The sequence below is a fragment of the Aythya marila genome (assembly GCF_965140915.1).
Source record: "Aythya marila genome assembly, chromosome: 13".
Lineage (NCBI taxonomy): Eukaryota > Metazoa > Chordata > Aves > Anseriformes > Anatidae > Aythya > Aythya marila.
Genome location: NC_139054.1, coordinates 17,367,880 through 17,392,210, shown reverse-complemented (window position 1 = coordinate 17,392,210; position 24,331 = coordinate 17,367,880). Strand labels below are relative to the sequence as shown.

General features: G+C 45.2%; 1 protein-coding gene across 1 annotated transcript in view; it reads right to left on the bottom strand.

Annotated features, from left to right (window-relative positions):
* The window catches only part of TRPC5 (transient receptor potential cation channel subfamily C member 5), a gene marked incomplete at its 3' end in the record, with an annotated part of 77,185 nt that overhangs the window by 26,724 nt on the left and 26,130 nt on the right, over positions 1-24,331 (bottom strand). The window contains exons 3-5 of the mRNA XM_082770440.1: positions 20,750-21,271; positions 4,526-4,862; positions 1,499-1,638 (exon numbers count right to left, since the gene is read on the bottom strand). Coding sequence (XP_082626566.1) covers positions 1,499-1,638; positions 4,526-4,862; positions 20,750-21,271 — 999 coding nt within the window. The remainder of the gene's footprint in view (positions 1-1,498; positions 1,639-4,525; positions 4,863-20,749; positions 21,272-24,331) is intronic.

Sequence of the window (24,331 nt, the reverse complement as noted above, 5' to 3'; positions counted from 1 at the left end):
ATTTGTGTGTGAGAGAGAAAAAGAAAGAGATTGTTAACATTTTAGGATTTGTTCACGAATGTTACAATTTCCAGTATTTTCTGTATTGCTCACAGTTTAAAGACCAACCTTTCAAGTCTCTAATTTCCTCACTGGTTCTGAATGTTAGGAGAAAAAAGACATAATCTGTTTCTGCTTTGATGCTGTCACAGAGCTGCCTGTTCAGGGAATAGCAACTGTCTTGAAGCTTTTTCCTTTGAAAAACCAACTCACCACTATGCAGCCTTCTGGATTTTAAAAAGGCTCCGTAGCAGGACTGCTTGCAGAAGGGTTTATGTAAAAGCATTCCCATTTTGGAGTCAATGAGCTCTGTGAAATTTTCCACTCTTTTCCCCTCTGCCTGCATACAAACTTGGGGGGGGGGGGGGAGAGGACACACTACACAGGGTTGCTTTTGGGGATGTGCTTATCCTGGTTTCTAGGAGTGGGCTACAAGAAGTAGTTCCCTTCTGCCTGGGCAAAACCTACACAGTAGCACAGCAGAACTATGAAGTGCATAAGGTTAAGGAGCAGGCTACAGTTCCTTGATTTACACCTGTGTAATTCCACTAACTGCAGTGAATTTATAGCTGATTCACATCAAGAAAAGAATCAGGCTCAGGAGATGGATGCCAGCCAAGCACGCAGCTCCAACTGAAGTCAAAGACAGCCACTGCATAAGGAGCTTTGCAGGAGGCCCTTTGTGTGTTGTCTGTGTCTTTGAAAAACAGAGACAGAGAGAAAGCGCTTGAGGCCATCCTCTGGCTTCAAAACGTGTGCATATGCTAACTTGGTGCATCAGAAATTTATAAATGTGGAAGGTGCTTTTGAGGATGAGCTCTGATGTGCACTCTCACCACAAATGTAACATGACAGTGAGGAATCTGTAGTTCTAAAGCTCCAGTGTGCTCCTTTGTCATCTCCTTGCCTACAGTTTAAACCTATATATTCAAGAAGAGAAGCTGACTCCTTTACAGCAGATGGAAGCCCCCTACCAGCAGGTGTGCTTTTCGTGGTAGGCTTTTCACAGACTCCTGGTAAGTAATCTACAGATCTGTTGGGGCTCACAGACTACAGATTATAGATCTTGGCAGGAGATGTTTTCAGATAACCCAATTCTTGTTGTTCCTTACTCTTTTATTTAAAAATCATGCTTTCATGAAGTTTAGCATTGTTGAAAGATGTCAACACGGAAAACAAAACATATCTTTGGCAACTGAGTAGCTACAAAATGCGCAGAAGTTGGGAAACTTCTACCCAGTGCCCACAAAATCTACTTCAGTATTAACCAAAGAGTAGAGATGGGAAGGAAGATCATTCTCCACACAAGTTAATAAGCTTTCCAGGTGAATTTTCAAAACTGGATTGCTTGAAAAGCAGCTATTCTCTTTGATCTGTAATTTTGTGTCTGATAGCTTCTATCCCATACACTGCAGTTCTCAGAAACGAGTTACAAATGCTCTTGCCCAGGTTACTGTACCTTGACATAGGCAACAATTTTAAGGGAGATAGTTGCAAGGTAGAGGGAGTTCATTGCAAAGTCCATCAGATTCCACCAGTCATGTACGTACTCATTGAATCCACCATCCCACATTTCCTTGATTTCTCCCCAGATAAAACCTGCAGAAAGAAAGAGAGTTCACTGTCATGAGAAGGTATTACTCGCCGTTAAACTACTGTGTGTATGTGATGTGAAAAGACAATTATAAATTAACACCTTGGAAAAAATGCCTCATCCCTCCTGTCTTGTACAAGTAAAATCATTCTGATTACAAGGCATTTTACAACTCCATTAGGAATGCAGTCTAGAGAGATCTGAGAAAGAGCTAGGCTTCCCATGCAGGGCTTCAGATACAAAGACAAGGAGGCTGCCTGAAACATATGTTAATCGCAACCAGTATGAGTGGATTGGCTCAGACGAAATTTGTTTTATATGAATAAACTATTTAAGTAACTGTATTTGTTATGTTTTCCCGTAGGTTGTCTGCTCCCATGGTAATTCATTGCTCAGTTGGACAGTACTGATTTTTTTTCTAACTTTCTCTGCAGAACACGCGACACTGGCACCAGCTTCTGCATACCAGTATATTTCCTCCCTGACCTGGAAATATCACACCAGAGAAGGAAGAATTGAATTCATTCTCTATGCTCAGTTACTGCATTTATGCATCTTGCTGCACTGAAAGCCCATCGGGAGTATTTGTGAAAAAAAAAAAAAAAAAGGTACGACTCAGCATGGAAAAGGGCACTGCAGCCTGGCACCACATCTCTCAGCAGTGACTCACCTAACGTCAAATACGGCTGTGGGTTTTGCGAGGTGAAAATTTGTTCCCAAGGATATGGCCAGAGCCCATCATCTCAACTCTGAAATGCCTTCTGGTAATAATTTGTGGCACTTGCTAACCTTCACCATGCCTCCCTGCTGCTAGAGGGGTAAGGGTGAGCTTCAGTAGTTCATTATCTGGCATAAAATTTTCATTTTAAGCAACTCGTGTGTCCTTTATTTAAGACCTGTTTAAGTACTTTTGAGAGCCTAAGCCCAATTAAAAAGCAAATGGCAGCTAGGCTCCTACATCACCATGCTTCTGAGCATGTCCTCAGAGTCCCCTGGTACTTTGAACAAGCCAGTTTACAATATCCTTGCACCGAAGACCTGAAATGTGTGTGAAAAGAAAAAAAAATATAAATCTCAAGGTATATTACTGCTACAGTTACCCAAATTGCTGCCCATACCCAACCACAGGATACCACAGTGGTCACTGAAATGCCACCTGCAGCTCAATTTTAGGACCTGAAAGTTCAACCTGAAGAGCAGATAATGTTGAAATGAACTGCTGCAAACATCCAGATATCAATCTTAGCTCTTCAGCTGCCAGCCAGCAGGTCAGTGGTCAGGCAAGCATAATGTCAAGGCCAATAAGGTAGTTTTCTAACAGCTGCCAGATCTTTGCATGCACACAAAAACACAAAATAAATCAATGGAGTGGAGCCTGTTGAAGAACTCATACGCTGTATTTATAGTGAGTTATCATTGCTGGTTACTATAGTTACAGCAATGCTGTGTGTGCCTGTTCTCTCTCCTTTTATAGTGGAAGATATTTCATAAATAATAACCTTTAATCTTGTGAAACTGCTCTAATTTCTCCCATTTAATAAACAATCCCCAAACATCCCTATGTATCTGAAACAAAGGAACTAAAAAATAAGAAGAGAGAACGGTGACAGGCTATTTTGAAAGTTCTTTTTGTTTATGGATTATTCTTTCATCTGCACATCAATTTTGCTGAAGTGCCCACCATTTCCTTCAATTTAAACTGTGAAGTGAAGGATAAAGTGCAGAGATCACCTAAGCTCAGAAAAGACATTTAACCTTCTCAGCTTAAGTTTCTACCATCACGTACACCTCAGTGCCATAATCCAGGCTAGGAAGATAATGAGGCTTGAGTTACCATCTGGAGGTTGTGATGGAGCCACACAAAAAGCAAAATGCCCTGGGTTGGGATGGAAAGTGATTTGTGAGCATGTTTGCAACTCTAATTTTCTTTCTGCATTTGCCATCAGCAAGTTCAGTTTTGGCACAGAGAGCAGCCAGGTGTGCTCAGCACAGAACCAGCCTGATCCTGAGCCACCACAGAAAGGAGGAGCCGGGTCCTGGTGTTACCCCAGGAGAGGAGCCAGCAGGCATGGGGACGCAGAGATGGACCCATGAGGAGCAGTGAGGAGCCCCAGGGAGAGCTCTGGAGATGGAGGTTTGCTGAGAGAGGTCTCCTTTTTTCTGCAGTGGCTCTGCCCACTTCCTCCCATCCCACCTCACCACCTCACCTGTACCTCCTGCCCTTGGGGGACCCGGACACCCCTGTTCTTCAGTTATGCTTGCCCAAGCCAGACCAGAATAACAGCCTCAGCTTTAACCTGCTCATAATAGTCAGCCCCTCCTTCTTCTGCTTACATTAGGGCAAATCAATATTGATTTGGTCAGTGTTTATCAGCACATGGGCATAAGGCAGCATGAGATTCATCTTCCCTTTTCTGCTTTCCTGCAGGCTATTTGGGAGCCCAGGTACCTGCGTGCTGAGTCCCACTACAGATCAGCGAGAGGGCAAAAGCAGAGGCAGGTCCTCAGCTCTGCCTCCTGCCACCTACCAGCAGAAGGAAGCTGGCATTCAAGTGACACTATTTGTCACTACCATGACCCAGAAGCTAATTCCTACACCCGCTCCTTGCACAGTGCGTGTGGGAAGCAGGGAGGGAGCTCTGCCTGCTGAGGTTTACTCAGGGTCATCTCTAAAGGCACGTCAGATGGCACCACGAACAGCAGAAGAGCCCTAGGCCAACAGGATCTGTTGTTCCAGAAGGAGCCCAGCTGTTTCCTGCAGTGCCTGAAGTCGGCTGCCAGATCTCTTTACACGCTGCTGATGCTGAGCTCAGAAATGAGTCTCCACACAGTTGCCATGGGCGCGAGTCAGGCGACTGTGGCTGAGGATTTTGTGGGGGGTTTCTCATTTACCTAGAACCCAGGGCAGGATCAGCCACTCCACAATGGTGGGAGGCGGGCCCTGCATGTGGAGGTCGGTCCTGACGATGTGCTGCGATGCCAGCAGGAGCATGAAGAGGAAGGTTAGGTACGAGCCGGTGTGGCAGATAAACTTGATAAATGGCTTTTTAATGAACAGTCCCAGCCTGCTCTTCGGTGCGATCAGGTACGCCACGGATAGCACAGGGAACAGCAGTCCGATGGTGACACAGGTCAAGAGTTTTACTGCCCAGTGTTTCCGCCTCCATCCTGGAAAACCGTCGTACCAAAGCGTTGCTAGTAGCTGCTGGCAGTTTGGCTGAGCAACAAACTGAGGAAGAAAAGAGAAAGATTATTGCAGGCTGGTACTTCATGCGTGCTGCCCCTTGTGTTACGTGTCAGGGCCCACACAGACCCTCAGATACAACCTGGGGCTTGTATGGGGCAGAAGAATGTATTTTAGGGACAGAAAAAAGAAAGGAGGGAGACTCCCCTCTGTTTTTCTTCACGGGATTTAAGATTTCTTCTATGAGGTCTTTTCCATTTGAAACATCCTCAGTCACCCACCACACGTAAAGCCTTGTGCAAAGGTGCTACAACTAAAATTCCTATTAGCTTTTTCTCTTCCCCTGCTTTTTCAACACATTTCAGGTTGCAACTGTGTCAAACAAATCACTGTCAGCATCTTAAGAAGTGACTATACGACAAGGCAGGAGGGAGAAGATGTAAAGCTCTGTGTGTGTGAGTGTGAGTGTGTCAGAGAGAGGACGTCTCCAGAAGCGTGTGGGGTGCTGCACATGATTTGTGTGAGGACGCCAGCATATGTGCGTGTGGGCCGGGCTGGGCATGAGACAGCATGCAGTAATGTGAAGTTCAGCCAGGTGACATCTGCTGGGGAGCTGGACAGCACGTTTGTAAATGTGCCTCGTTATTAAGAGAGCGGTTGTAGAAGGTAAGAGATTAAGCAGAGGCAAAAAGAAACCTTTGATCACATTGGAAAAAAAAAAAAAAAAAAAAAGATGCTTGCAAGTTGGCTTTCAGTCTGTGACAACCAGCTTTGTGGTGGTGATTTACTGCATCTCAGGGACTCCATACCACAAATGCTCAGGTTGCAACTACTTCTGACAATTTTAATACCTAACAGCCCTTGGAATCGGAAACTCGAGCCAAGATATTTCTGGCCTGTGCCAGAAGACTTCATGTCCTTGATTATACCTGGGCAGCCCCATGATTTTCAGAACTTTTCAGACCCAGAGCTAATTAGAGATGTCTGCAAGATCAAGACAACTGTGTTTGTGTACTTGATTTCTAACCCACCGTGAGGAAGCTGAGCGCTGGCAGAGCCTGCCCAGAGAGGCTGTGGAGTCTCCTCCTGGGAGATCTTCAGAAGGGTCTGGCCGTGGTCCTGGGCACCCTGCTCGAGGTGGCCCTGCTGGAGCAGGGGCTGGACCAGATGGGCCCAGAGGGCCCTGCCAGCCTCCGGCAGCCCGTGAAGTTACCCCTCCTGAGCTGCTGAACTCAGGTTTGTCACTGGGCTCTGTGAGCTCCAAAGTGAACCTCAACTAAGATGCTGCTGCTGTTCATTGCACTTGGCTCGTCTCTGTGTGACGGGGAGCTCTGGCAGGGATGGCGTGCTAACATCCTATCTTCGTGTAGTGCTGTCTTCTTGCCCCGTCAGGGAAGCTCGATTTTATCAGGCAAAACACTCTTTTCTCACTATAACTTAAAACAGCTCTTGGAAGAAAGATGCCGTGGTGGCAAAGGGACTGGCTTCTGAACACAAGGGTTGCCTTCTGCATGTTCAGCCTCAGCAGAAACGCCGTGGCAGATACTAGTCCACACAGTGCAGATGCAGCCAGGGCTAAGAACAAATCAGTCACTTTGTGTGCATTTATGAGACACTTACAAGGCTCTCCTCAACCCATCTAAAATGTTTGTACCTAGAATTTGCCACCAGGGGATCACATTTGGTGTGAAAGAGACGATTTCTTAATGCAAGCTTCAGCACATGCCCGTGTCTGTTGAACACCCAAGCCCTGCCAGAACTGCCCGAAGTTGTTTAGTTCACACAAGGACTTTTCACGTGCAATTCTCAGAGTGCTCTACACAAGCAGAGCACGATCCTGCCATGTTAAAAAAACAGCCAAACCAACAGGAAATAAAAGGGAGCAATGAGCCAGCAGGAGCAGATGAGCAAAGACAGCGGGAGGAGGTGATGCTGGGGTCTCCTCAGTCCCTGACCCCACAGCACGAGGCAGCTGTGGCATCCCAAGCCCCCACTCTGATGGCAAGTGGTATTTGGCAACACCCTGCAGAGCTCCCCCAGTGCCAGAAGACCAGGAACAACACAAAGCAAGAGGGAAAAAAATCAAGTAACAATCTCCTCTTCTTTCTCTCCAGTTCTTACATCCTACCCAGTTTCTTCTGAATCTGGATTTTTGGTGTGAACGGTGTTGTAGAAAGCAAGGTAACCCGTCACAGCAATTAAACAAGGACCTTTCTGCAGTTATTTTTGAATTTTGTGAATATATTTTCTACTTTGTAACTGGTTGGTTATCTCAGAATCAGACCGGTTTTGGACAGGCCAGTTCAAGGACACGGACTGACCACAATTAGTACCGAAACTCAAGTCTCCAAGAGGCGCAGCAGGCAGTTACGAAGCTGGATGTGTACGGGTTAGTACTGCAATAAACACCACTGCTGCATCTGACATCCGAGTGACACGGCAGTCCAGAGGGTATCAGAAAAGAAACTCAGAAGCACCTTTGATTTGGAACTAACTTCACAAGCACACAGCAGGGACTGGACAACAGTTGATACGGCAATGATCTCCAGAAAAAGCAAGGACCTGTTGCCCATAACTACCAGAAAATGGTGTTGTAAAATGCCAAATCTGGGGGCAGAGATGAAAGAAAAGATTCTCCAGAAAGTGAAAAAAACACCAAGCATTGATTCTTGCTTGGTTCGTTGGTTTTTAATCTGTTGTTTCAGAAGGGTCAGCGTGTTATGTTTAAAAGCTAGAAGACAGGGAGGGTTACGCTGCTGGTTTTTTTCATTTAAGATCACAAAGGGGAGCTGTGACCGGACCTGTTCTGCAGTAATTTACATGGTAATAGACACTGCTATTTCTCAGAGATGAGGTACAACTTTTTTTTTGAGGGGGAAAATGTATAAACACATTTTCTTTTTATCACATACGATAGAAAGCTTTAAGGGGAGAACAAATCTGTTTTTCCCTTGAGTCAAAGTCAGAGTCATTTGAGAAATCAAATGACTATATGTTCCTCTGGTTGCTGTGCAACTTGCGAGCATCTCAGAAGTGCCTCCTCTCTGCCTAATAGCTCATTTATAAAATCTGCTTTCCATGTTGTATCTGATGCTCGTTCTTCAAATGGAGAGAAATTCACACATCATGAAAGGGCAGCTTTAAAGATCAGCTTAGCAAAAGGGAACAGAAACGGAAAAAGCCATTAAATTTTCCAATCAAGTCCATCCCAACCGCAGTAAAAATGGCCTGAGGGAAATTTTAAGCACACCACACACACAGGAAAACCTCCCTAATGTCTCAAATGCTGCTTTTCTTAAACAAAAAATACCAATGCACATAACCAATGCAGGTTTCTGCTAACTCATCTTAGCCCAACTCATTAATCACAGATGTAAAATTAGTAGCTACTACAGCTTAGATCTTATGTGGTGCAAAGACTACAGCTGGCTGAAATGCAGTTTTTCTGGTGTGCATAAACACTGGAAATCTGAATTATAATCTGAATTATAATGGGAAAGTTGAAGAAGCTTTTGGTGTGCTGCCTACAGAACCCAGTGTCAGTAATTTCACGTTTATTTGGCGGATATGGCTAACAGCTACATCCCTAGGTAGTGCTGGGAACAGCAGTCTCATCTTTGTTTCTGGGCGTTGTCACCAGAACTCGCTGACTAAACCATCGGATGCTCAACTCATTAAAGATCATCTAGGGCTAAATCAATACCCACGAAATACCAAGCCAGGACAAAGCTCAGCTTTAGCCCTTTTGAGGTGTAAAGTAACCCAAAACTGCAATAGTGTTGTGGAACTTTTCATCCATAATTTGCAATTTCTTTACAAAGTTAAGGAAACAATCTTATTTCTACTTTGTGAACAGGCAAAACTGAGAGCTGGAAAAGCAAACTGACTTTTCCAACATCAGTTATGCAAAGGCCTTTCCTGAGTACAAGTTCCATTTCCATGTAGGTCGGGTCCCAAAGACGTTTTTTCATCTTTTTTTCAAAGCCTTCCCATTTGCTGCAGTTAGAAACAGCGTGTGTGTATATCACAGCCTTTTATCATTTCCCATGAACATACTGTATGCGACAGGAGTTGGTACCAGCTAAAGTTTCTGCACCGTGAGAAGCCGAGAGCTCGATCATTTCCAAAACTGCAGCTTGTCCCAGTTCTGTAGGTGGCCCAGAATCAGTGGCAGATGTAGTGCAGCGGGTGCTATGTTTGGGAAGACGAGCACAGGACTCGCAGCTTCTCCAGTCCGCAACGGGCACCGTAGCGATCCTGCTGCATTGTAGGAGCCTCCCATCTCTGTTACAGCTGTCACCATCCCAGAGATGTGATGGACAACGTTCTGACAGCTGTGTTAACGAGAAGAAAGGCTTCTAAAAGGTGGCATTTATATGCAATTCAGCTAATGCATGAAATAAACATTCTGTGCTACAATGCCTGTGGCATAACGTTGCCTGGGCTTGTGCCTTCCTGTAGACGAAGCCACTGCTGCATTTCTCTGGGAGGAAAGCTGAAGAGCAAGCTCCTTCTGCATTTCCTGTGAGCAGAACCTGTCCCTAGCTGAAGATGAGATTCACTTCATGACTAGGAAGATGCAACTCAGGGTACTTTCTTCTGAGGTCAGCACCACTGTGCCAGCAGCAGGCAAGGCGCTTCGTTTGGCCTCTGAGAACGGGGCTCAGTGTCTTCACCCTTCCAAGAAGTGAGATCAGCAACTTCAGACACGGCTGGGAAACACTTTGAGGGCAGAAACTGCTGCTACACCAATCTTTTATGTTCTCTCTTTCTTCTTCCAGTCTTGCCAGGGTGTTTGTGTAACATTTGGCTTGCAGCTGGTTTGTGCTATTAGAGAATTTCATTCTCGATGCTCATCATACTCGTTGTCACCTGATCCCCTACCAAGGGGAATGTTTTTAAGGGAAGACAGCAGCTGCTGGATGGAGTGTCTTTTTCTTAATATCTAATCTTTACTGATGTTTTTATGCCACCTAGATTCTATTTCTTGGGAATTAAATGCTTTCTGCATGCTGTGCCATTAATATAAATATCAAACACAAAAATTATATTCCACCCCCCCTCCCCTTATCTATGGGGAAATCCCTTATCTCTCACAGTCATAAGTAATTTAGGATCAGACACAGATGGGCTGAGATGTGAATGCCTCAGGGAGCAACTGAAATAGCTCCCTGATAGACATCACAGGGGCTGAGCACAGTATCTCTCCGCGTTTATTCTGATTATCGTGACGGCTGCCAACAGGCTCTTCTGTTTGGAGTTTGTTGGAGTTCTTTTCTGTACCCTTGCTGCAGACAGTGATAGTGAATGCTCTTCATAGATGAATAAGCACTAATTTATAACTACAGAGCCCCGTGTTAATAAGCAGGACTGCCTTCTTCTGTTAGGCAGCTACAGCAGCTCCCAGGGAGGTTACCACTGAGAGCCAAATGTGGCATGGGAGCCATGAAATTAAGTTTGGTTTCCGTGTCTGGCACTCATTTTGACAGGTTAGACCTCACCAACAGCTCCATCTCCCACAGCAACTATCCGAAACCTGGTAGCTGAATACAGCGCTTTCTGCAGCGTTACTCCATTTGGGGTTATTGTTATTTTATATGCTATATATTACTTATTATATGCATTATATTACACTAAATTACACTATATTATAATATTATATGACGACTGTATTCCATAGCAATTATCTAAAACATAGCAGTTGAATAGCTGCAAGGTTACTGCGTTTGGGGGTGTGATTATTTGTTGCTGCCCTTTACAATTAAAGCTATTCTGGCTTTATTTCAGATTTCCAGGCAAACTGAGCTCCGTTTGTCAGTCTGTGTGACAGTCAGGTAGCTGCAGTGTCTGATGCACCAGTCTAAGTACGTATTTCAGCTACTGCTGCAAGGAACAAAGGTTTCCCGTGAACCCAATCCTGCCATGAGGACAGATGCCATTGCCATTCTCCACTCACTGTGCATCCTGCCAGGTTACTCCCTGCACGCGCTCCCTGGCAGCCCCCGGGTTGAAGGGAGATGTCTCTGAGGACACCCAAGTCCCCCAGTGCAGGTGCGTGTGGTGTGGCCAGGCAGGGCTGGGAGAAGCAGCTCTGTGCCCCTCTTACCCCACGCACACTGGTACAGCTCCGCAGGTGGGCTGTGGGAGCTCAGCCTTCCAAACTCCAGCTTCCAGCAGCACTTGATTAGAATTTCTTTCCTCCCGTGAAGATTCAGAAGCTCCTTACTCTAACTTGGACTTCAGAAACATGAACTGGTGTAGAAAACCCACACACTTTTAAAACAGCCTTTTTCCTGCGCTCCCAAATCCTCCAGATGTGCCTGCTCAGAACCAAGGAGCACGAGGCACTTCCAGCGTGATGGAAAAACCATTCTGCCTCCGTTTTGTAACCAAGGACAAGAAAGGAAATGTGATTGTTTTATCAGTTTGAATGCTCTTAAAGGAAATTCCAGTGGGCAATACTCAAAGAGCTACATTTCTAAATTAGCCCAGAAACAGAAGAAAGTAACTATCTGTGGCCTAATTTGATGTCTGCTGCAGAGAGCCAGTAAGCCCTGTGAGATCAGATATTCTACATAAGAAATAGCAGCCTCCTCAAGTTTGCAGTGTTGCAAACAGTGAGATGAATAAGAAAATCCTCTTTTGTAGCACATTTCTTTTTTAAGTTCAACCTTGTTAATGACTGCAAAGTTATTTACATTCTGCTGCTGAAGCATGAACTGCAGAGGGTAAACACCTAATGGCTGTTCATCCTGTTAATTAAGTACTTTCTGCAACAGGGAGAAAAGGGGAGAAATGAAACAAGTTGGAGGAGAGGCTGGGTAACTCTGAGTAAAGAGACTACAGCTCAACATTCTTCATCAGGCATTTCCAAGAGATAATCTATTTTCTTTTTTTTATTATTTTTTTCCCTTCAGGAAAGTACAGGATGAATATCCTACCAAAAACACAGCTGCTACTCACATGTATGTTACTCCTCACAGCGAAGCACTGATGCACATCCAAGTGGCAGTCGTTCCTGCCATTAAGATCACTAGCTCAGCTGGAAGAGTCCTTCAGGAAAACCTGGTGCTACCCAAATTGCTCAGATCCTCTGCTGGTGGATAAAACAAACTCCAGATCCTCCACAGATGAACATATGGCCTTAAATTACACAGAATTTTGTCTAATCTGTTCTTAAAATATTTTAAGTGGTGATGACACATTAATCTCAACTAAAGGTCTCCTATCCCTAACACATTTCTTGACGGTAGCAGACATGAACTCAGTTTAAGCTGTAGCAACTGGAAGTCACTAGCGATGTGAATGCTGGCAAAAAGCAAGATCGAATAACTGCTAAAATCCTGCTACCGTTCCATCAACACTCACAGTTTTCATGAATTTATGCTGGATTGGTTTAAATATTTAAATAAAAGAGGTCCCGCATGTTCTAGGACAAAGGCAGAAGCTTGTAAATCCTGTGTGCCTGCTCATGGAAGAAGCAATTAACAAAGTATTTAAGCTTGAAATTACCTCCACCTCTACTCAGAGTGTTTAAATGTGTGTTTAGCTATAGATTTGTATTTATGGCCCTTGTCAGCGGGATGTAAGCACGAGCGTAAATCCTGCCCTGAATAAAGGCAGGCTGCTGAATGGTGCTCGTGGAGGCCACCCTGCTAGCCAACAGCCCTGCTGCGGGGTCAGCGCCTGAGCAAGAGGCCAAGTAAAAGAAAGGAGCCTTGCAGCAGGAAAAGCAAAAATTTAGAGCGTGCATTCTAGCAGAGCAGAATAGAGTTGATAAATAAATTCCTGCAGAACCGATTCCAGCAAATATTCCAGTTCTGTTACAAAGACTACCTAGGCACAGATTCAGTTCCCAAAGGTGCAGCACAGGGAGGTGCTGAGCCCAAAGGATGAGGGTCAGTTAATCCACAGCGCACGAAACGATTTCCAATAGCTGAGCAGGGGCTATCAGACACATCGCACGGAAGCACCGAAAAACCACTCAGGGTAAAAACCACTTAGAGACAAACCTTGCAAACTTTCCTAAGTCCTCTTGCAGACAGCACTTCAAGAGTTACAGGTCTTGCAAATGAGTACCGGGAGATCTCTCAGGCTTCAGAGGAAGTGGAGAAGATATTGACTTTTAAAAGGCTGGGTATATTCTCCCAAGTGAATTTTTAACATTTACATTAAATAAGTGATAAGTAAAGTAAACATGAGAATTTTAAAAGTCATTCACAACTATCTTTAAATACATACCTACTTTACCCTATTAGCGTTAATAAAAACTTCTAAAACATTTCTCATTTGTTGCTTTTCCAAGCCTGAGAAATGTCTATTTTGAAACTATTTAATTTTGGCTCCCTTTTTCCTTCTACCTTACCTTCTCTTGAGTAAATTTTCTCCAATATCCAGAAAAGAACAGACCAGCATGCTGCAAACACTTCTCACATCCCTGGGAACCTCTGACGGCTACCTCTGAGTAATATCCCTGTTGTAGGGTGAGGAGGACATATTCCTTGCTGCAGGATGTTTGCTCAACCGGCCAGGGGTTGGAAAGAAAGAATAGGGACACAAAAACAGTAGTCCCAGCTTTTAAATGTCATTCTGCACAAGCTCTCAGCTAGGGGGGGATGATGAATAACCCATCTACCCATCTCACTTGTCTCGGAGTGCAGAAGTGTGAGGGAACCATGTTTTCAATCATGAGGCATCTACAGGGCTCGTCTGGATGATGATGGATCTGAAGTATGCACGAGAGGCGGAAGGGGAGTGGAATCTCAGTTCCTTTGTCTATGGAGCTTTGTAACACTTCACTAAGAGACAACAATGAAGCTGAAATTCACAGAAATCAGATCATTAATAACGATAATTTCTATATCCAAAAGGGAGACTACACACCAATATTCTTCACAGAGTTCATTATTTCGGGGTATCATTCAATGGGAAGTATGCAATAATACATGTAAGCTATCCTCTTCTAGACTGATGTAAAGTTGATTCTGCAAGGCACTCTGGACCTTCAGACAAGATAAGACTGAACACTGCTCACACAATATCCAAGGTGTCACTTCTCCTTTCCAGTTTCTGTTGTCTGTGGAAAGCCAATCAATCATGTCCCACTTTTGGCTTCCCTCCTCTCCTGCTAGCAACAAGACTGATGGGATAGATGAAGTTAAGGGAACTGACAAACTCACTAAATCACTCTTAAAACCGTTACAATCCCTTTAGCTTTCAACATATTTCCCGTCTTTGTCCAAGAGACCATTTAAGTCAGAGGCACCAGCACCAAAAATGACTTAAAGAATGATCCAGGCATTTGCTGCCTGATACACGTTACCCTAATTCAAGCAGAGCCCCTGTCCTTGACTGACAGAAGTCTGATGTTGTTTTTTCAAATCTGTGCATGGCAAGATTAGTCAGAGATGATTTTGCTGTCAAAAGAGAGTCTTCTGCAGTTCTGTTCTGCGACAGCTGCAATATGTGCCTAACCTTCATCAAGTTAGAACATTTTGGTGTTACGTGAATAATATACCAAATAATACCGGTTCCTCAAATAAACATTCAAGTCCACTTTGTCAAATTGACGAACCATCACTCCTCTGAATATTTCTTCTTCTTCTTCTTTCCCGTCTGGGGAGAGGTTACACTAAGATGCCACTACTCTTAATTTCCGTAACACAACGCAGCTGTAGGGGTTAGATTTCCACGCTCATTTCCAGAACTGAATGAATAAATCTGGCAGTGGCACAACCCTTACAGGAGGGACACGCACCACTCACCCCACTGCCCCGGCAGCAATCAGCAGGAAAAAAAAACCCTGTGTTAGGAGTGCAAATGCAGGTAAGTGTCCCCACCTGTCACCCCAAAGTCCTGACAGTGCTGGTAACAGCTCCGTTGGTGCCACGTGCACGGAAGATTTTGCAATGCAGTCATCTGCCTGCTGGGACAGCGTCTGAGACAGAACAGCTTCCTTTAGCACCGGCCACTGTTCACACATCAGATGGAAACTTTGCTGCGTATGATACCAAACAAATGCTGATGGGAAACGAAAGGTGACAGCCGGGCACTGCGCTACAAATCCCTCACCTCACCTCCAGGTTGGCGGTGCAGGATGGACCGGGCAGTGGTGTAACCACCCCGTCTCCACTGCCCAACACCCTGAGGGATAAGGATGCGCCAGGTCACGAGAAAAGGGCAAAGCTCCCACAAGCAGCAGCTCTGCCTCCCCCCACCTAGTCCTAATAAAGATCTTTTCATGACATGGCATGATTTCCTTCTGGAAACCTGAAAGCACAACCCTGTTTATTAATCTGAGCTGTGCAAGCGCACTGCAGAGCTAGCTTTTTATTGTGCTTTTAAGGAGCACAATACAAATACTCAGCCTTGTATCATTATACCTCCAGGCAGCATGGCAAGCAAACAGACACAACCAGGGGAGAACAACCTAGCCCCGGCTGCAAGTGAAGAAGGATCTGCGACTATCCATCAAAATACCTGAGTGGCTTTCAAAACAGGTAAACAAGGTGCAGTAGATGAGCTCTGATTGTCACGGACCTCGCACTTCATTTTTCATGCACTTCTGATATTTTTAAAAGCTCTTGTTATACACTAACTGAAGGGCCCTTAGAAATTCACCAAGTTTATGCATGCTCCCCGGGGAAGGATGCTGTGCTTCTAACCGTAGCCATGTGGTTGACGGAGTCAAGACACAGCTGAAAAATACGTGGCGTGGCAGGAATGATTATTCATTCACGCCGGTACTGTATCTCAGGAGGTACTTGTCTATGTAAATGACTTGGAAAAATGAACTGGAACTTGAAGCTGCATCCTGAACAGCAAACAGCAAAGAGCACCATTTCTGAATTAGAAAAGCAAACAATTCCATTTCTCTCCTTCCCTGTCATTGATTTAGAGTGCCGTGAGTAAGAGAGTCTAAGGTTACAGGTTCTGAAAGGGAATTTCATGCAGCCCTTTGATCTAACTCAGTGAAAGCGCTAAGCAAAAGAGTCTCAGATAAAATAAATCTTTTCTGAGTGCTTTGCATTGTGTGTGTTTCTTCCAGACATCTCAGTTGAACCTGCACAGCCATCTGCCACTACCAGCACAGGAAAAATACAAAGCATTAAAAACCCACTGCTGTTACCTTCTACTTCATGTTGAAGACGTGAATGACCTGCGATGGAGAGCAGGACAGCTGCAACGGGCTGAGTGTGTACTGGGACTACGGGTGCTGCAGCTCAGCAGAATGTTGTATCCGCTTTGCTGGACTTCAGATTACTCTGCAAGGAGTCACCTGCTCTTTCAGACCCCATGAGCTGCTACAGTAGGGTTGCTTTACGTTATTCTGGCAATGTAAAAACATTAAAGGACCCAGAAATTATATCTGAAGTCAGCCTACTTTCTTATGCTTCAACACAGTGATGGTACACTGTACATACACCATGCTTAAGTGCCTGTCGAGATGCTAAGAGATGACTTTTCCCCATCTTTTCTTAGAAATACAAACAAATTAACAAATGCAGAGCTAACTTGGTGCCAGAAACAGCATAGTGAAGATTGATCCCCAACAGCTGAGCTGTGCCTTTTTGTGTTAAGTCTTCAGCACCTTTCTTCTTCCCAAATTAATCATGAATAAAAGAATATGGAAAGCAGTAATATGAAGATAAATGCTATATACTACAGAGCATTTACGGGAAAGCCTTCTTGTCTCTAAGCACGTGAACTCCCACGATCCTACGAAGACTACTTCTGAAAGTGGACGCAGAGAAAACTGATGTGTCAGTGCTGGATCTAGCTCATCATGTTTCACGGAGTACTACAGATGCCCTCCTTTTTTTTTTTTTTTCCTACTATTTTGTGACTGCCATGCACACAGCAATCACAAATATTACATCTTTCCTATCTTCCAAAGAAACTATCAGGCCTCCTCTGTAGTCTGACCCTGACAACACAACCATTCCACACTTGAGATGAGATGGAGAGGGAGCCTGGGAACATTGCACAGCATGTGCAATGTGCTGACGTCAGATATATGCAGTGTTGTACGTTAATATATATTGTGTATATGCAACGTATACAAAGCTAAGGCACACTTCAATCTTTCCTGTATAACTGATTTTTTTTTCCTTCTGTATAAACAGTAATTTACCTTCTAGAATCTAGGGGCTTATTGAAAACAAACATAAAAAACAAGATTTTTTTCCCCCCTATTTTTGGTCCTCTCCCAAAGGAAAAGGGTTTCCTTCCTCGTAAGCAACATCTTTGCCAGTTTATAAAACACTTAGCACATGTAACATTTGGGGGAACCCAAGTTTGTACCTTTTTTTGTGGAAAAAATCTGGGAGAATTGTCTACCCTTGTGAAGATGAAGCCCGTACCTGCGCCACGAGGCACACATGCACCTGCAGCCCGGATGAGGAGTGATTCAGGTCTTCACAGCCTGCCCTGGGCCATGCTGACAGGGCAGAGGGATTTGCCTGGGGATACAGGCTGAGATGGACCCGTTGTGATGAGGCCAGGATCTCTCAGAAGGGAGGGCCGAAGGAGCTGCTGTGGTTGCACTCACTCATCAACCCTTCTTCAGGCTGCTCACCGCGAAGACCGAGGGGCTCAGGCCAGACCTAGAGATGAAGTTGCATGTACCCCGACCATGTTTACTGAATTCAGTCCAGGGAACAGGGAGTTGTGTTCATGGTGGGGCAGATTGCTAATTGCTTGCTAAAATTAGCACACAAGACCAGATTTTTCTCCAGTAGTTAGGAGAAACTGCCAAAACATGCCGATAATTTAGCAGTGGAGTTTCAAAATGCGTCAGCAAGTTAAGTGTCTGATCTCCAACAGGATTTAGGCACTTAACCAATTTACACTCTGTTTAAAATCTTATTGTCTGCTTACCTGCATATTTATCAGCCTAACTAGCTTTGAAAACCTTTCCTCCATGGGTTCAGAGCCCTTTCCTCCAAGGCTCTTTGGAGCACAAACTGTCCATTGCTGTCCAGGTTTTCCCATCAGGATTTTTTCCAGTCCTGTATGTTCACTGCCAGAGATCATCAACCTGCACTAGGAACTTGAATGCTGTTATTTTTCTGCATGTAGAGCAAAACCAGCACCTACTCTTCAGTAGCAGAGTGCAATGGAAATTAAAAAAAAAGGCACAGTGGGTTCATATGAAATGCCTTGGTGAAAAAACACTGAAAAACATGTCTGGCAAAAGAGTATTCTGAATTTTCAGCCTCCTTGAGTTGGTGCAAAGCAAGAGCAACTCTCAGATCCGTTCCCTACCAAAAACAGACAGCAAAGAACCTCCGTCCAAAAGCAATGACCTTTTTACCAACTTCCTCTAAACAACTTCTCTAGAAAGAATCTGGAAGTGGAACACTGATTAAGCTGAAACCTAAACAATTCATATTTGGGGGGGATTTTTGAGGTCTTCTTCACTCAAAAAAGAAGCTGAAGGAAATTTTCTCTAGCAATTAGTCTAAAATCAATGTGAGATCACACATTCTTTACTCTGAATATAAAGAACTACCAACTGCAGTAATAATTTACAGCCCCAGAAAAAAGCTAACATCCACTCTGTATTTTCCTCTTATGCTATTGGAGATCTGACTTGTGAGTTTGTCAATGCTACGACAAAATGCTTCAGTGGAACAAGATGATGCACTTCAAAAAGTTTGCTGCTCCTCTCTGCAGAACTGTCTTTCATGAAACTGAACTTGGTTCTGTTTTCCTTCTTGTCCCCCACGATATTTTTTTTTTTCAGTCTGATACTTTTCAATCATGATTAAAAGACATTTTTCAGTGTCTCCCACCAAATGCTCCTACTCATTTTTTTCAGAAGCTGGCAATGACATTTGTATCTTGCCTGGTGTTTTGTATTGGACTCATTAACATGATTAAAGAACTGCTGCTACATGCAAACACCATGCCACCAGCTGCATTGCGTGTTTGTGAATAAGCAGGTAGGGCGAAGTGCTTCAGTAGTGCTGGCTTCCCCAGCCCATTTGTTCTGTCCCTGCCCACCAGTATTCCACCTCGAAACAGCGCTGACATTAGCTGGCAACACAGAGCTTGTGCTAATTCACCATCATTTCTGTGCTGGAACTGTCATTAATATGCCACAAAACATGGAACTTGCCCATATGTTTGGACTTCAGGAAAATATGTCCTCCCTCCCCCCCCAAAAAGATATGAAAGCTGTCAAGCAAGCAAAGATTAAAAGTTTGTTATTTGAAAATAAAAGAGCTTCGGGACTGTTCAGCACTGCATTTCAAATGTAGGAGCCCTCTTCAGACTTACGGTCTCCTAATACAAACACAAGACAAGGGGACGTCACAGCTTGGTGCTCGGGTGTCATGAGTGAGCCTGAGCAGCGACAAGACACCCTGGCTGCAGAAGGGTGCGTGCAGGGGCAGTGTCTGCAGCTCTCAGGACTGCAGAAAGAGGAAGCAGAGTTTCTGGACCTTTTCAGATTCAAGGAACATCTGAACTGATAAACTGTATTAGGCTTCTCTAGATTAATTCTTCACTACTTGTTCGTGCCCCTAATGAATCTATGGTGTCACACAGCACTGTCAGCTAGAGTTAAGAAACAAAATTGACACGGAGGCCAGTGAGCCTTGCTGATTCTTCACTGGAGCAGCACAGCAAGAACACTACGTTGACCACGTGCTAAATCCCAGAAAGCTTGAGGCTTCAGCTCCAGCTTGATGCAGCAAGAGGCTGGTGCTCAGGAGGCAAAGGGAAGAAAGGCGAATCTGCATCTTTCCCTTCTTGACTCTTTTAGCTCAGGTGACAAGAGCAGCCTTTATGGGAGGTGGAATGGTATCTTATCAGGCTGTCCTCATCTGGGTCAGTGCATAAAACAAAGTAAGGAAGACAGTGAAAAGAATAATGTGGTGAGCTTTTCCACCATGCCTGTCACCCTCTGGATATAGAAAAATGTAATATACGTTGAAATTAAGTCCCTCAACCAAGCAAAGTAAATTCCTCTTTCAGATAACCTGAGAACATCACTGGCCAACAGCAATACATCATCTATGAAACTCTGTCCAGGTTTGGAAAGAGAAAGCAAATCCAGAGCCAACTAATGAAATTGTTGTCGGCATTCTCCTTGGGTTCGTGGCCTTTATTGAATCAACTTATAAATCTCTGGATCTGCAGGGCTTTTGAAAGGCTCTGTGCCCTTCACCTGAATTATGTCTTTCCTTTCTGGTAATGTGGGCAGAAGTCTGAAGTTCTGGGAACTGCTTCTGAGTCCCTACAACATGGATGAATGAAGAAGGAAGAACCAAGCTGAGGTGCCTGAGGTGTGAAGTACCTGAACGACCAGGATCCACCTCCCAGCATCACACAAGCATTTTTGCTTAAGAAAATTGCTGGTAATGTGAAAACCCAGGATGCTGAGCATGCCCTTGTTCTCTTCTGCTCTCTTGTGCTGCTGTAGTTTCTGTGGCTTTTATGAGTTAGTGCCGAATGGGTGCCAGGGAGGGTCTTGCGGCTGGAGGGAACTAGGAGGATTTTATATTTCCTGCAGTCAAGAACTCCATGAGCCAGGTAATACCCTCTAGCCTTTGTTTCACGTAGAAAGGCAGTTAGCGGGAAAAGCTTTCAGAGCTAACAAACCTGGAAATCTCCGAAGGCTGTTCTTTGTAAGGGGCTGGGTTACAATGAAATGGGATTCAAATATCTTTGAAACAGAAAATGTTGGTGCCACAGAACCCACAACCCGCCACAGCAGTCCTGGCTCTGTAGCCCTCGATTGTCAGCAGCCTCACGCCGTCCCTGCGGCATGCTGAACCTCCTGGGCTGTCACGAACCCATGTGCATGTGGTTCTCCACTCAATCCAACTCAGCTCTCCTGAACAAACCCATGGAAACCAGAGAAAGGTGTCATTTTATCCACCACCCACACCCTTCTCACACTTTTCCATTCGGATGACTCTTACCTCTTTCTGGTGATACTTTATTGCTACCTTTAGCTTTGCCAAATCATGACATTTTTGGGGGTCCAGCTCTTCGCTCTGATCATCTCTGTGATTGAGAATGATCTCCAGTTCTCGGGAACTCCGCGCTTGGTCCAAAAGGTCCTTAGCAAAACGCTTGCACTGCTGGGAAAGCTCTTCATATTCAGCCTTGAACTCATTTTCCACTTTGCTGAGCTCCTTCAGCTCCCAGCCCAGTCGGAAAGCCGTCAGGATCGGGTCCTCGCTCGATAAGGCAATCAGCGAAGGGCTGGCTAAGGCTTTGTAGATGTTCAGCCTTGACCTGGAGTGCCTCAGGCTGTCCACCTCCGAACTGGAGACACACTCCACGCAGTTGCATCTGATCTGGTGTGGGCGTGGAATCGTTACCCGTCTTTGGACAAGCAGTTTGATGATTTCGTAGTTGTTGGTGTGAGCCGCCAGCATTATTGGGGTGATATCTGGAGTGAATTCTGAAAACTGGGTGTCCATCATCAAGGTTGGAACCTGTAGGAAGGGATAAAGCACAGTCATATTTCATGGGGGACAGCAGAAAGCAGAGGTTTCTCCTTCAGGCTTTCAAAGTGACCTCATAACAAAACAAAGTAATAACACCCTGTGTCCCTTCAATCCTGTTGTGTCCATGTCTATGGACATGCTTCTGTTCTGGCAAAACCATTTTCATGCCCCTGCCTCCAGAGCAGGATCGGTTTGGTGGAAAATCAGTTACGATCCCATTTGAACGCTCTACACATGAACTTGTTCTGAAATGGCTACTGGGTCACATACCGAAAAGTGGACTTTTGTAAGAAAAAGGAAGACAAAAGGCATTGGCAATTACACAGAAAGAAAGCAAAAAAGTGTACACTGAATAGATTTCCATAATTCTCGTTATTTCCATTACATATGTGCGTTAGCACGGACCTACTCGTAGAAGGCCCTGTAGAAACCGAACCCAACACGGTTGAGCTAAACTCTTCCTCACCTTTTCCCTACTGTTTTCATTTGAAATTACTTTTCAGTGGAAGGATACATTACATAACTGCCCTCGGAATAGATTTGTTTTTATTTTAATGGATTTGAAAAAATTTAAATGTAAAATTAATGAGCCATAGTCCACTACAAATAAGACACTCCAGGGTGTGCATTATTCAGCTACTGTTGCACTTCTCAAAAGATGAGCTTAATGCACACCCTGTTGTGTCTTATTACTATATGCAGAGTGCAAAATTAGCCCGGAATGCTCTTACATCCCAAGCACGCAGTGTGCTGCCATTCGCGGCGCAGGCAGCTCCCTTTGTTGTGCGTTAATCATTACTCAGGCACGCTGTACGGCGTGTGCCCACCGCTCCTGCCCCGGCAGCTGGCGTCCTGCTGCTCGGGGGGCGACTGCTGCTTTTGGTGAACAGTAGGCCTGCTTCCCCTCGCAAATGTCAAAGGCGTTTCAGAGCAACGCCTGTCAAAGAGTTCTGCTGGCAGGAAACATTACTCAGGCTGCAAAGAAGCAAAAGTAACGCGACGATGAATGAGTACGAGGCAAGCAGCTGGGTGCAGGACTGGCGGTGAGACGGCGAAGCTCGAAGCACCGAGCCCATTTCCCTAGGAGCCACGTGCCCCCATAGCACCAAGGGGATGAAGACTCCTGGGCTGATAAACCCCTCTGCAACCCGGCTGTGAAATCTGGGAAATGAGGAGTGAAATCACCAGCAGCCCGCTGCCACACAGGTGCACAGAGCCTCTGTGCAGGGCTGGTCCCTGCAGGGCCAGGAGGGAGCCCATAAATACACCTGCTGGGGGAAAGCAGAGGCTGCCAGAGAGGATTTGCTGAGGGTCACGCAGGGCTTGGTGTCTCTGTGCAAGGCTGGATGAAGGTATTTTAAGATCCGTGGTAACAAACAGCTGAGAGCAGCTCCCTTTGTAAGGTCTTTGACTTTCTTTCTTTTCCTTTGCTTAGCTGAGTTAGGTAGTTTCGTTAAATGTCAAGAGAAAGGTGCAGGTTCCTCTCTTCTTTCTCCCTTTGAAGCATTTTTTTAAGCCCTGGTGCTTGTAAAACTCTATTTATCTTTCCTCCCCACCTTTTTTAGGCAGTTGCTGGCTGCTGGATTCAGAGCCCCTGCCTCCAAGGATGAATGATTCCCCCCATCCCTCACTGTCAAGTTTAACATCATTTTCCTACATGGAAGTCGCTGTGCCCAGAGCTGTAGAAAGGATTTTCAGCTTTGCCCAGAGGTTTCCTTGCTGCTCACAACAGGGAAGAGGCCTGTGCAGACAAGGTTATGTTACAGCTGGGACTGGAGCTGGTATTGCCTGCTGCTGGCCTGCTCCTGACACTTTCTACCTCTGGACCTCGGGCTCACAAAATAATTGCCTCAAGGCCTGGGATTAGACAGGGGGTATGTCAAGTGATTTCTCACCCCTTATTCTGGTTCCTATCCCAGGCCCTCCCCCCAGGAGCTCTGCTTTGTTCGGAGATGAGGCAGCCGCTCTGCGGAAGATGTGTTTTCCTGGGCAGCTTGCAGCACTTTAATTAAAAGGACACGCAGGGCAATGGCAGTGCAGAGAAGCAGGGGCTCTCTCGGGTCTGGAAGCAGATCGCTCTAATGCCTGGAGTCACAGGAACTGGAGCTTATTGCTGATTCGAGCTGAGCAGCAAAACAAATCAGCGGAGCACAAATAGGAGCAGCGCAGGGGATGGCTGCTGTGCCTCTTCCCTGTGCCCAGCAGATCCAGAGAGTAGGCATGGGCTCAAAATGACACGGCTTGCGGTGGTTATTGTTTTGTTCCTGTCTTGCACGGTGCTTTGACAAGTTGCATCTTACCGATCCAGCTGTCTTCTCTTAAAGATGGGGCTGTGCAAAGCCTTTGCTCTTAAGGCTGCGTGCTGCCTGTTAGCAGCGGAGGAGCAGCAGATACTACAACCGTGCCTTGTGCCGCTGCTGTTCCTACCACACAGCTCTGACAGGTTGAGTTCATGTTTAGATCAGCTTTTTCTCTGTCTTGGGTTAACTTGCAGTGATGGAAGCAGAAGAGGAATAAATTATTTTACTCCAAGGTCCCTGCTAAGCTCTCCCAAGGTTATTCTCATTAAGTGACCTGAATAACAAATTCTTTTCCATTAACCTCATCACCTGACACAAGCTGTTAAGCTGAGTCCTTCATAACCTTGTTGCCAGCACTTGCACAGGAGCGTGTGCCTTGTCTGCATTTTATCTTGGTAATGGTCGCTTAAGATATTGATGCCACCACTCACAGCCAGTGATCGAATGCTTGGTACCATCTTTCTTGAATTAAGCCTCGTACATGGAGGCCGTTCACTGCTGTAGCACCGCTTCTCTGAATGACGCTGCAGTGAGTGAAAAAATCACCTTTATTTAAGGTGGAGGGGTGTGTGAAAGCAGCTTAGCTCCTTGGAGAAGAAAGTAGAGGATTAGCTGGCATAAAAGCATCCTTTGGTATAGCTGAGCTCTCCTCTGAGCAGGAAAACAGAAGTTTTCTAGTAAACAGCATGCTGCTGGAAACAGCCTGTGGACAGGAAGAACAGGAATCTCTGCTCATGTTAGTAACTAG